General features: G+C 34.3%; 2 protein-coding genes across 2 annotated transcripts; one reads left to right on the top strand and one right to left on the bottom strand.

Moving 5' to 3' along the window:
- The first annotated feature begins 3088 nt into the window (after window positions 1–3088).
- Window positions 3089–3976, top strand: LOC147907668 (uncharacterized). Its single transcript, XM_087412376.1, has one exon. It carries the CDS (start codon window positions 3089–3091, stop codon window positions 3974–3976), a length of 888 nt encoding a protein of 295 aa, XP_087268502.1.
- A 3599-nt stretch (window positions 3977–7575) lies between these two features.
- Window positions 7576–12189, bottom strand: LOC105155017 (small nuclear ribonucleoprotein Sm D3). The gene is made up of 2 exons (XM_011070884.2): window positions 11475–12189; window positions 7576–9366 (listed from the first exon to the last, which is right to left on the bottom strand). The coding sequence occupies exons 1-2, from the start codon at window positions 11788–11790 to the stop codon at window positions 9254–9256; spliced, it is 429 nt and encodes a 142-aa protein (XP_011069186.1). The 5' UTR covers window positions 11791–12189; the 3' UTR covers window positions 7576–9253.
- Between the last annotated feature and the right edge of the window lie 2674 nt (window positions 12190–14863).

Here is a 14863-nt window from a genome sequence, read left to right on the forward strand (position 1 = left end):
CCGAAAGCAATAAATGCTTCGATCTCGTCGTCCTCCTTCTTACTTGTAAAAGTTCTTAGAGTCTAAAAGTTCTTAGAGTTCTTAGAGTCATAATCTCGCTACTATATCGCTTCGTAAAATCGCCGTGCTAACCGCTTAGTGAAAACCGCTATAAAACGAATCTTTTCGAGAAGTGCCGAGAAAATCGCCGAGATTTTTCATTACCGCGATTCCAAAATATCATTTGGAAAAGGTGACCGCATTTAATATTCTGTTAATCTAATATTTAATTAATTATATTTTTTGACTTTATAACTGAGCATGTTAAAGAAAATTCTTTTGTTAAATTACAAAGAAACGGAGTTCTCTTTATTGTCGTGCATCATATCAACCTTGTGCCGTTCTCTCACTCGAATCGTTCCGCGCGGTGCGCTCTCGCACAGTGGCATATAAAAAAATTTAAGTAATAAGGAAATTAACATGTTGGATTCGCTACTTCTTACACTAGTCTAAAATATGTTCAAAATTTACTGTTAGTACTAAAAGTCTATTAGTTTACAATACATACACTATAGATTTTCAGCACTGATAGTACATTTTGAAACACAATCTAAGTCCACAATCTAGTTTTACAAGATCTTCAGCCGTAAGCCGGAAGACGTTTAATGACATTTATTTCTGTCTTTAAACTGCACAGTCTTTAATCGTTAGATTTAAGTGAATTGATCAAAACTCTATTCTTACCTAAAAGCTCTCTGGTCGATATATTACTTACAACTAACGGCCTACAACTTATGTAGGTACTTACTTAGATTTTAATCTTTATTATGTAATCTAACCAACCTTGTTTTAGTATACAAATTCATTGTATATGATTAGACGTAAAACGTAAATCGTAGGCCGTAAAAATTGGATTTTGCTCAATTCACTTAAGTTTGACGATTAAAGACTAAAGATTGTGCAGTTTAAAAACAGAAATAAATGTCATTAAACCTCTTTTAGCTTATGGTTGAAGATCTCGTAAAGCTAGATTTTGTGTTTCAAAATTTACTGACAGTACTGAGAATCTATAGTGCATGTGATGTAAACTACAGATTTTTAGTACTTACAGTAAATTTTAAAATATAATCTTAGACTAACATAAGCAGTAGCGAATCCAACATGTTGTTTTGCTTAATGCTACTATTTTTTTTATATGCCAAGGTGTTAAAGATGGTCAATACGCTGACCATCAGTATTCCATTTGCTTACCGTTTGTTGAACATAAAACAAAGACAAAATGATAGAACTGATAACTCGTTTGTCGTATGTGTTTTACGATTGGATTCATAAATCGATATTCATAGTCCGTTTATATTTCAAGACCACTTTAAGTAAAATTTTAAGATGCTAATACGACTTATGATATCTTAAGATGCTTTTAAATATAATATCCGACTTCACTATATTCATTTGTTTATGCTTTTAAAAACATTATATCAATGATGATCAAAATTAGCACAAGTTTAAACAAATTTTTCGCAATAACTCACATATTTATGTAATAAATGAAAATTCAAAGTATGACGGAAAATTTCGATACGAAGTCTAAAAATAGACATTCCAAATTTTCAATAGCTCGTTTAAAAACTATTTTAGTGTAATTTTTCGCAAAGCTATGACAATTTCAAGTTTTACATTTACTCAAGAATTTTGAAAATTACTGAAAATGTCAATAGCTCGATTTTGAAAAAGAAAATTTTAAAAAATTTTGTCCTCTCGGTGGAATCATAAAGTATATACTGTAATATCTTGCAGATTTTTTTTTTAAACAATTTGATATCGACTTATAGCTGATTTTATGAAAAAAGTCAAAAGTTGCATGTAACATATTGTTCAATTGTTAAAATGTTAAATTGTCATATTGTTAAAAATTGTTGTAGAATAATGAAACCAATTTTATTAAAAAATTGAAGATTTCAGCTTTTCAATGCATTTTGACTGTACGATAATTTCTGTACAATAATTCGTTCTAAAGTTATGATATTTTTTGTTTTGCGCGAGTGCGATGCTCCATTTCGCTTGACGTTGGCGCGCTCCGCAACTTCACTGCGCAAAACACTTGCATAATTCTTACGTGAAAACTATTGCTCATACAACAAAAACTTATCTTTTCTGTGTAAAATTTTTCGCTTTTTAATTTTCCTCTGTTATATTTTCTTAGTAAAATTTATCGAGATATTTGCAAAAAACCAAAATTTGGGCCTCTATTTGTTTGTTTTTTTTAACGATCACTTGTACAACGGTAAACTTTTTTCTTCTTTAGTCTTATGCAAAAATGAAGATCTGTGCACAGATTTATTACTGATGGTAATTTTTCCGAGGTCAAATTCTATAATGATTGTACTATGTCCGAAGATTCAATGAAATTTACTCCGAGCACATGTTTGGCGATGTCGCATAATCCCTTAGAAATGGTGTGGCGTTGCGAGCGTTAGTTGCGGCGCTGCGCGCGTCAGTGGCGGCGCTGCATGCGTCCGTCGCGACGCTGATACGGTCGTTCTTTCCATGACTCTTCCCATTCTCTCTCCGGCGTCATGGCGTGCCGCGTGCAGACCTCGTGTAAGTCTCTGCGATAGTCAGTAAGTTAGAACTCGGACGTTAAAGCTCCGAATTACTTTGTGTATTCCGCGAGGCCGATACCGATCATTATTCATGTCCGCGATAATTATTAGCGTCGTCAGATAAATTCTTAGAGTGTATTTTCATAGTTCTAGTATTGTAACTCCGCGACACGATGGTATCCGAGCCGACTTACACGCGCAATCACGTCTCTACTTTCTAATCAACATTTGTATTCAGTATTTAGTTAATTAGGCATTAAGTGTGTATTAAAACGCCTCATGGCATAAAATCAGAAGCAGTGCGTAGCTCTCATTCTCAACCTAACTTTTTCCCGCCATACGTCCTTCGCCGTGGTTGGTAACCACCGGCGCCATATTGCGTAGCACGCGATCCAATAGCCACAAACTGGTGACCCCGACGTGATCGCGCGGTGTTTTTGCTGTTGTTTGCGCGTGTGTGACTTCGTGTGTTCGACCTTACGCGCGCATCTAAATAAACCGCCGACATGCCTGGTGGCTCTAGCGATTCCCCGGCGCGCAATCCGGACGGCGGCGCACCATCGCGTATTATCGAGATACTCGCGCTTTCGCGAGTCGGCATTAGGTCCATACCGTTCTGGAAAAAAAAAACAGATCTTTGGTTCGTGCAAATGGAAGCTCAATTCCTCACCGCAGGCATAACGGTAGACGACACGCGGTATAATTACGTAATACAATGTCTCGACGACGATTCCTTGACCGAAGCTAGTGACAACATACTTAATCCGCCCGCGATGGACAGATACGCCGTGCTAAAAGACAGGTTATTGAGAAGCTTTGCGGACAGCGCCGATAAAAAATTGCGCAAATTGTTAAACGAAGTCGATCTAGGCGACTGTCGCCTGTCTCAATTGCTCCGCCGCATGCGGGATCTCGCGCAAAATGGCGCATCGGAAGAAGTATTGAAATCGTTGTGGCTGCAGCGCTTGCCGCAACAGGTACAGGCGATATTAGCGTCCAGCAAGCACGAGCTGGAGGAACTAGCGCAATTAGCGGATCGAATCACGGACGTGCTTAGCTCCAGCGCCATGGCCGTCGCAATGGTTGCGCCGACGAACAGTAACACTAAAGACTCACAAATATCCGCGCTTACTGAACAAGTAACTAAACTAGTAGCTCATTTATCGCGCGACAGGTCGCGGCCCTCGCATAATTCGCGTCGTAGAAGCCGCTCCAAGTCTCAGCCCACGAGCAAGCCGTGCTGGTATCACCAACGCTTCGGCGGCAGAGCACTCAAATGTACGCACCGTGCAGCTGGAAGCCGACGGCGTCGACAGAGAAGGAAAACTAACAGCCGAACTATCCCCGACGGCAGGAAGTTCGGCGGCGGTGAATCGCCGTTTAATGGTGCGTGACCGTGTCACCGGCACCAATTTCCTGATGGACACGGGCGCCGACATTCTTAGAGTGTATTTTCATAGTTCTAGTATTGTAACTCCGCGACACGATGCCGGTATCCGAGCCGACTTACACGCGCAATCACGTCTCTACTTTCTAATCAACATTTGTATTCAGTATTTAGTTAATTAGGCATTAAGTGTGTATTAAAACGCCTCATGGCATAAAATCAGAAGCAGTGCGTAGCTCTCATTCTCAACCTAACTTTTTCCCGCCATACGTCCTTCGCCGTGGTTGGTAACCACCGGCGCCATATTGCGTAGCACGCGATCCAATAGCCACAATGGGTTGACCATCAACACCATCTAGTGACAAAAAACTGCGGATACTTTTTAGATGACCCAATATATGTACGATCATTATATACGAGTCAATGATTACTTTCCTACAGTATATCTCGAATGCTACGAGGGCAAGTCAATAAGTTCTTAGAAAAATCTGTCAGAGGGCACTCGTAGTATCATATCATATTACTTTTTAACAAGTAGCATCTTTCAGCTGATTACTGTCAAATTTTGAGCGGAATTCATCGCATGATTTCATTTCTGTAGACGAATAAAACAAACAACCTTTGTATTTTTTGCAAAATCGAAAAAAACGAGTTTTTAAACTGATCAATTAAAAAACGCTTCAAAGCATTTGCAACATCACGTTGACCATACCCTATATGCGATACTTTTGCGACATTTCATACAACATGCGACGCAGCTTGTACTTCTTCTTCTTCTTTTTATTGGCTCCGCAACCAGATAGGTTGCAACTGAGCCATTGAGTATCCGCGGCACTTATGTGAGTAACAAAAAACAATATGAAGAATACGAAAGTCTAAAATAGTAATACAAACTCAGTTGCGCGTTTGAAGCCGGTCTCACTTTCCAAAAATAATGATTCAATAACACGTCCGCTCACGTCGGTAGATAATGATGGAATTCCAATCTCTCGTGTTCCGAGCGTTATCAGCATTTGTGGCGACTTCATAGCTACACAGGAAATGAAGAACTAATATAATTTAATATGGCTGTCATATGGAAATCATCGTTTCCGGCACTATATAAGCATATGACTGCGTTCATGGACACTCACGCGCTTTAAATGCTTGTAATTATCATTCTGGCCTGTATTCAGCGCGCTAATATGCTATAATTTACGTCACGCATACCATAGAATTTTAGAGATAAAGTGCATTCTGTAATAAATACGGGCCCTTGTGACTAATAGTGTAGAAGTGTAATATAAATTCGCGTCAGAGGCTCCGCACAATAAAAGGAACAGAGAACAGAGAATAGAGAATAAGAATTTCAACCTATCAGAAACTGTGTATTCCACAATGCATGATTTGAAATTCTTATTCTCTGTTCTTTATTCTCTGTTCCTTTTATTGTGCGGAGCCCCTTAGTGTTACTAGTAGTATCACTACTAGGATGAGTTGTGACACTACTAGTACAATAACGTAGTAGTGCAATGTACAAGTGTTATTGCTGGAACGAATAGTAGCATTGTCCAGCAAACGAGAATAGATTGAAATGAATTGAACTACAAATGATGTTAACGCGATAACATGATATAATTTACGTTACGTATATTATAGAATTTTAGATATAAAAGCGCGATTTTATTAATAAAAGCGCGTTCTGAATACGGGTCGAATAGTATTAGCTCATATCAGCACATCAGCAGTGACACTACTGTATTTCAATAGTGATACTACTACACTAGCAGACATCAAGCAACATGTAATAAATATGGCGCTAAAAATTCCGATCGGAAGGTGCTGGAAACGATGACAGCCATATATTAGTTCCTCATTTCCTGTGTCATGAGGGCCAGATGCCACAAATGTGATAACGGAAAAACCATGGCAGTTTGGTGGCCCTGAATATGAACTATATGAAGTAATGAGATACATGATGTAAGAATACTAGATGTTCCGTTTCAGTGGTTGCGTAGTAGCAACGTAAATTTAAGCAAAATTTTAATTGGCTATTTCAATATGCCAGCGTAATAAACTTGCGATCAGCTTGCAATTACTGTAGAACCGACTTTATACGCAAGAAAGTCAATTTGAGCAAAAATTTGATTGGTTGTTTCCAATATGCTATCGCCATTATGCGCAACGGAACACTTGATATTCTTACATTATGAGATACAAGTCAATAAGTGTATCGATCGCTATATCGAAAAAGATCGATGTCAAATTCTACGTTTTTATTTGATTGTCTTTTAAAATCTTAAAATAAATTAATTTTGTATGTAAACATCCTTTTAAGCATCTTTATTGCTGGATAAATATTAATATATAATTATTTTTTATTTGGCTTGATTATTTCCTCACATCTTTATTGTTGAAAAAAATATCGCACATGTAGTACTGGAAAGCCGGTTCTACTTAGTTGCGAGTCGTTTACAAATTGTTGCGACAACCAATCTGAAGCTTGCATTTTGAAATCAACGTTTCATGTTGTCACAACAAACTTGTAACTAATAATAAAACTAATAATAATTAATAATAACTAATAATAAAGTAATTAATGTAGAACCAGCTTAATATGTGTATATTATTTACATTTTCGTATGCAATATAAATTCAAGAAGTTCTTAGAAATGGAATAATAAATCTGTTTTTGTGAAAAAAGTGAGAAAATAGTTCTAAATTGCAGGAATAAAAAAGACCCAATGGTATACCAATTATGTATATAACGTGAATGGTTGCGGAAAAGCAATTTTGCAATTGTTGTAAAGTTCTTTAATATGATTGGCTTTGCTGAACACTGCTAAACATTTCATATATCATTTGCGTTTTCATGCAATGATTGTGTCTTTTGGATATGCTTTTAAGATTATGAAATACTGACTTGCATGATGGAAACACGATGCTTCGATCAATCGCGATGCTAAGCTTGTAAAATAAAATGGCGATCTACGCTGAATGCTTACAAATATTAAGTTACAATACATTACATCGTTATGTAAATTCATTAAAATATCTCGATTTCTGATAGAGAATGCTTCATGCGAATTTTATGAATAAAAAAAAAACGAATGTATTTACATTTATTAAGCTTAAAAGCCCATTCATCATCACATTTTGCTCATTGAAATATACAATCATTATCACATAATGCCTTATTATTTACTTTACTTTAAATTCTTTCCGTTCACTGCGAGTGTTAATTTTCATACAATAATTGTAAATACAATCAAAGAGGCGTTTACGAGAGTCGATTTTATGCGATTTTACATGTAGAACAAGTAAAAAAAAAAATAAAAATATTCATTTTCTTCGAATATCTAATTTCCCACATTTTTATTAATGTAGAAATCGCGTTTGCTTCTTTCCACGTTTTATTTCCTTCTCATCATGGCACTTTTTTCTTATAATAATTGTAAAATATCTATTTTAGAAATATATTTCTATTCTATGTATTATTATTTTAACTGTATTATATTTTTCGATAAACTTACTCATTAATAGCAACTTTTTAATAATGTATCTTAATAAAATTGTTAAAGTCAGGATGTTGCATTACATACAGAATGTATAAAAAACATAAAAAAATAATGCGATTCACGTTTATTATTAAATTTTTTAAAGACATCATTATACGCATAACAGTACAAATTTCGGTCAAGATAACATCGAATATCCAACATGATAAAAAATAAACCGTTTATGGCAGCAAAAATTTTCATTACAGAGAAAATAAAGTCGCATCTCGTTCAAATATGTTCGGGGTTCTCTTCTCTCTTTTTTTTCTTTGTACATTACGGCTACAATATAATTCGATGAGGTGCTAATTAAAGAACCTTATATAAAATAGTCGAGAACACACAAAAAACGATTTTCGTCTTTCGTTTAGGGGCGATGCATTTATATATATATTTTGTTTTTAAATATACATAAATAGTCTGCTATAATTATAAATGTTTCAAGAACTGTCAAAAGGGTCCGTAAAGACCTGGGAAGAAAGAGGATGAGACGTAATTGAGGAATAAGGAGGAAAAGAGAGAAAAAGCGTAACTTTCTTTACGTACGTGAAATCTAAATGTCTAAAGCATTTCAAAGAGAATGATAATTGTTATCATATAATATATATTAAAGTTGATATTACTTTTTTAATAACTTAAACGTACTAATATCAATCATAATTACAAGCATCATGTTACGTCCTTATATAGTCAGCCGTGCGATCATCGTTGATAAACTTTTTTTCCTCTCTCTCGCTCTTTTTTTCTCTCAATCTCTCTCTTTCTCTCGCCTCTCCTATAAATCATTTATATTTCCATACGCATTCCTTCAATCACTCTCTTCCTCTTTCTCTTCCTCTCGATCATTCTATCGCTCTCACTAGGTAAGATTATTCTGATATTGCAATACGTTAGAAAAATATGCTATGCCTATAAAATAGGATAAAGGTCTGAAGACAACCATTCCGTCGATATTACTGATAATCGGTGTCTGTGTATATAATATATGTATGTGTACGTGTAAATGTAAATGTATATATGTTATGTATTAACATGGTTTTTTTCTATACACGATTCTGATTTCTCTCATCAGCGTTCTTAAAAAGATGCGCCAAAAAGGAAAAAGAACAGATTCATCGACAAACAATAATATCTTGATACAAGATAAAATATATATGTGTGTGTGTGTGTGTGTGTGTGTGTGTGTGTGTGTGTGTGTATATATATGTATTTATATGTATGTATATATATTGTCTATGTGAAATCGGCGCATACAAGTCGTCCCATAAAGATCGCGGAGAAATCGTGCCTAAATTATCCATTGATGATTATATCGAAAGTATAGTCTTTTTCGATTGCCTTAATTTCTAAGTATCGTTAAGTCGTTAAGTCAAAAATTTTCTGGAAACTTTCAGCTGCAACGCTGACGTGTCCGAGGAGAAAATCGTTCGCGGCTGGAGTATTTTCGGCGGCGACACGTGAAATATATTTGGTAGCTTAATACGGGATAACTAATACAGAGCATTCGCTTACTCGAAGCTGAAGAAAGAAATACACATAAAAAAACTTGATAAACCTTATGATTACACATTTAACAAAACGCTTCATATATTTATCGAATGTGTATGTGATTAATAATAAATTTCACATACTCATTGAAAATATAGATTACAATTTTGAATGCAGAAATATACTGTTAGAAATGATGTAAAAATACAGGAATGAAATTTTGCACTTGTTAATCTAAATAAAGTTTATTATCACAAGATTTATCCCCTGCCTCTTCCAGGTTGAGATCCACCTGGTTGATTCTGTTGATTCAGCCAAGGTGCTGACCCAGTACCTTTGCCTCTTTGATTTTGTCCTCTCCCTCTGCCACGAGCTGGAAACATTTTATTATATAGAATTGTCAAATGTGTATAAGTGTAACAAACGCGAATTTTATCTTAAAAAGGATTTAAACTAACAAGAAATATTTATTTTGTATACACATGCTTAAATATCTTATATTATTAAATATTGTACATAAAACCATTAATATTCAATAACAATAATTATATTAGGACTCTCGAATTTTAAACAATATAAAAAGATAAATATAGTAGGCTAATGATAGTCAGCAACGATAAACGGCGCAATTATTTAGTGAACAATCAATAATCAGATGTTAGATTGATGTCTTCTTTATTTTGAATGTTTCGACTCTCTTTGGAATCCTCTTCAGCAAGAATGATACAAGTATAATTAGCTCACATGTCCATAATGTTTAAATCACTCGCAAATTGACAAAGATGCAGCGTTGTTAATCTGACATTTTTTTGAAAAAACAAATCTTATTAGAGTAATATATGCGTAAACAATTTAAATGACTTATCATCACGGAACATGAAACATTATACTGAAGTTTTGTTGAACATGTTAAAACTTAAAAAGTAGAAATGTTAAAATCAAATATAAATATCATTTTTAGAACACACGTCCGTGTACGACGACGTGTTACTCAGATATGAACTATTCTCGAAGTAAGAGGTCATACAGTAAACGTTAAGGCAAATTTGCAATTATGAAGAACAAAACGTGTATATTGTTATTAAGTTAAATCGCATATAAAAACCGCAATAAATTATTATATAATAATTAAACACTGTCAAAATTATTAGAATTGTAAAATAAAGAATTACATAATAAAAAGAAAAAAAAGAAAAAATTCAATACAAAACATATTTTGTTAAAATTATTTTCGTCAATTAATAAAACTTTTATCAAATTAAATTAATAAGCTACAAATTTAAACAAGTTACTACGTAAGTCAAGAGAAATTCTCAAGCATCGTTGCATAGGTATGATTCAGTCCTTCTGTATTTGAAAGTAAATTAAGGCCATTCTTTTGCATGTGTATGAATGTCATTTCCGAAATCAATCTTTTGTTCAAAAATTTCATCTTTGTTTAATTGCAAATTTGCCTTAACGTTTACTGTAATGTGTGACCTCTTACTTCGAGAATAGTTCATATCGTCGTTGTACATGGACGTGTTTTAAAAATGTGTGATCTTTATATTTGATTTTAACATTTGTACTTTTTAAGTTTTAACATGTTTAACAAAGCTTCAGTGCAATGCTTCATGTACCATGATGGTAAGTCATTTAAATTGTTTACGCATATATTACTCTAATAAGATTTGTTTAAAAAAAAGTTAAGTCCATTCTACAATTGTGTAAGCATAGTAAGTTGTTGTAAGTAGCTCTAATTGAAAAAATTAATAAATATTATATTTATCAGACTAGAAATTGAGTTCTCTTTCTTTTGATTGATTGATTCCAATTCAATCTCAATTTTTGACACAGGATTAACACAATTGTAAAATAGGCTTCACGTATATTACAGATTTTCAATATTAGCAGCATATATCAGAATACCCAAGTTTCTACTAATATAAAGTAACTTTAATCTCGATTCAATGTACTTCTTCACTTTATTGTAATTTTAAAAGATGAAGATGAATTTAGAAAAAGATGAAGAGAAACTCGAATCGATTAAAATTAATCTGCATTGATAGAAACAAACCTTCTTCTGCTTTCTTTTACAAATATCTATGTTTTTCAGAATATAGTATAAAAGTGAATATTCTGCACGGTCAATAAAACTGTCAACATTAACAAATACCAACAATATTATTGATTATGTGTATAATATTGATGAATTGACATAGAAGACTGAGAAGTGATCTAAATTCCGATTCTCGAGCATCAGTATTGCTGTATTAAAATCCATGTCACAGTATGTCAGAATGCAATAAATAATGTATACAAAACTAAAGAGAAATATATTGTCAATAATACTGATCATGTAAGATTGTAAGAATACTGAAAATATTGATGCATACTATCAGTAATACTAATTCAATATTACTGATCATTATTATTTAATCATGTAGGGCCATCACCTTAAATTCATCTATTAATTCGAACAATGTTTGTAGGAATACAAACCTTGAGCTCGTAATATTGCGGACTTTCCTCTACCGGCTGTGCCCGATCCTTTGCCACCAGGTCGTTTGAACATCGGTGCGTTTTTCAACATATCTGGTAATATGAGAAACCTAATTTTCGAGCCGCGAATATATACATTCTCCAGCTGTCCCACTTGGCCATCTCGATACGTCACTGTAATATTTTGCATTTGACAATTCATATTATCCTCGGCTTCTATCAATTTGCCCCGATACACCTCGCCGGTATTCGTCTCACAGGTTATGATATGGCCCTCAGCCTCGTGAAGCACTTTAATAGGAACTCCGATTGACATTGTCGCTAAGTAACGTCGCGGGCACTTTTCTTAACTTTAAAAATTCTTATAAACCGTAATTTTCGTGAAAATATCCGTGTTTTCTCTCTATATTTCAAAAGCGTTACATGGCGTTACACAAACGCAACGACTGTAACAATATAAACACGTGACCAATCTCCTCTCTTCTTCTTCTTTTTATTGGCTCCGCAACCAGCAGGTTAGAACTGAGTCATTGAGTATCTGCACTTATGTGAGTAACAAAAAACAATATGAAGAATACGAAAGTCTAAAATAGTAATACAAATTCAGTTGCACGTTTGAAGCCGGTCTCACTTTTCAAAAATTATGATACAATAACACGTCCGATCACGATGATGGAATTATACACAGCTTGTGCGACTGTATAAACAAGGCTTAAGGTCTGGTCTACAATCAGTCGGGAGATGTGTTGTATATTGTGTGCGTGCGTATAACCTTTATTTTTCGTATTGGCTGCCGGGCGTCGTTTGAATTGGTCAGGTCCCATCTTTTATGATTAACGACATCCGACAAGCGTCAGCCGATTTGATTATAAACGAGACCTTAGATTCGTTCTACAATGGCTGCGTTCAGCAGAACGTTTATTTTGCAACTGTTGGAAATTTTCTTCGCACTGATTGGGCTATGCTTTTAGATCAATAGGAATGATCTTATCTCAGAGAATTATAAAACGGTTGTAAAACTGTTATATTCTGCTGAACGCAGCCAATAGGTCGCCAATATGTCGGAGTTGAATGTCGCTTATCGCGTGTTGTATGTTGAGTATGAATACGACTTGTCAGTCTACAATTGTGTCGTAAGTCGGAACAATAAATATTGAAACATTGAGTTGTTCAAATTTATTATTAATTTGTACGAAAATTATAAGAATGAGATTACTTTTAAGAAAACATAAAAAAAAGAATTATAAAAAGATGGTGGGTAAAATATTATTACAAATATAAGACAAAATTTTGGTGCTCATCATATAGTATTTACATATTTTCAAATAAATAATTACAAAGAATTTTTCAAACTTACAAGAATGTCAGAGCAACAATTTAATGGAACTATTTTATTTAATTATACTATTTAATTAAACTATTTTATATAGATGTATTCATAAAATAAGGAATATTCCATTCGTTTCGTCGTAAGAATCGAAAAGATGGGAGTTGACCATCTTTTATTTCGATACCGATTCGCGACAATTTCATTCGACAGCCGACAATCCAATGCGCATGCGTTTGATATGCGATATGCGACCTATGGAGAGCTTTCCATTTGGCGACACAATCTATCTTTGTCACTCTTTGAATATCAAGAAGGATAGAATGACACTTGTGTCGACTTGTGTCATCAAATGGAAAGCACCCAATGTAGTATTCGGGTCCTAATGATTATGATGTTTGTTTGGCGACATGATAGACAATGAACGTGTTCAAGTTGACAAAGTGGTTAGCCTGCTCACCGAGCAAATGAGCATAATTGATTGTTACTTATAGATCCAACCAATCATATTCAATTTCTCGGTAAGGCTCTGCGCACAATAGAAGGAATTAGGAATTAGGAATAAGGAATTAGGAATAAAGAATAAACGATTTCAATCGATCAGAAATCGTGTATTTCGATATATCCGATTTCTGATAGGTTGAAATTGTTTATTCCTTATTCCTAATTTTTTATTCCTTCTATTGTGCGTAAGGCCTAAGCATGCCTAGTCGCTTTGCCGTCTTGAACTCGCTCATTGAGAATGGTTAGGTGAAATCCGCGAGCATTTCAATTGATAGCTGCTGAATTTATCATCTTCGGTTTTTTTTATTATCTCTATAATAAAAAAGAGATACTTACGTTATTTGGTCCTAATATTCTATTTCGCTAATAGCTGCGTTACGATCTTATGTAGACAATGGACGTTCAGCAGAACACACAGTTTTGCAATCATTTTATGATTCTCTGAGATTGGACCATTCCTCTTGATCTAAAAGTATAATCCAATCAGCGCGAAGAAAACTTCCAACAGTTGCAAAATAAACGTTCTATTAAACGCAGTCAATGTCTACATAAGATCGTAACGCAGCTTATGATAGCCTCTTTCCTTAGGGGCGCAGCATAGACTTTTGCATAACGCATAGTGCATATAAGCGAATCAACTAATCAGAATCTTTTCATTCCAACCATTCCATGGAAAAGAAGAATTTCGATTGGTTGATTCTCTTAGGCACTATGCATTATGCGTTATGCAAGAGTCTGTGCTGCGATCATTAGAACTATTCCACACAACTTGCATAGTCACTAACCATATGCATAAAGAAAATTATCCAATCACATTTCTGTCATAAAGACAAATGTAAATATAGAGTATAATGCGATACTGCAAATGCTTTGAAGCGTTTTTTAATTGGCCAGTTTGTAAAATTCTTTCTTCTAATTGGTCCATCAAAGCTTTTGTAGCGAGACTTTGACCACAGCCATAATTGGATGATTTTTTTTATGCATATGTTTATGCGGCTATACAAGTTATATGGAATGACCCTTAGGGTGAAATCACATGGTGCGGAAAACGACTGCGGAATAGAAAATGCGTCATTGAAACAGCCAATTAGCGCTATTCGGAATAATGCTGATTGGTTGCTTTTATGATTTCACTCTTACGATCATGCTTATGATCGTAGCATTACGATAGATGTGTGTATGTATAGCTGGCCTTTAAAAAAAATATCTTCGGAATTATCGGTCATATAACATTCAATAAAACATTATTTTGTAGATAATTAAATACTTTTTCGATTTTTATCATGTGTTTTGTACGTAGGTATAGCCAAATTTGAAATATTTGCAAACACAGAACAAATTTACATAATATTTGAAAATAAGAGATCCTTTAAAAAATTTATCTCGAAAACTTGATCGTACAAGCTTCGTAAGTCGTACTTTATTAAAAAATGAAATTGCGGAAATGAAATTTTATCAACTTTATTTTCGAACTGAACATTAATTTCCGTACAACGAATAGTTTCTGAGACGTTGCAAAAAACCGATCTTATGCGCCTTTTTTTCAAGATGGAAGTGA

The sequence above is a fragment of the Acromyrmex echinatior genome, chromosome 13 (genome assembly GCF_024713525.1).
Source record: "Acromyrmex echinatior isolate Ae372 chromosome 13, ASM2471352v2, whole genome shotgun sequence".
In the NCBI taxonomy this organism is placed as follows: domain Eukaryota; kingdom Metazoa; phylum Arthropoda; class Insecta; order Hymenoptera; family Formicidae; genus Acromyrmex; species Acromyrmex echinatior.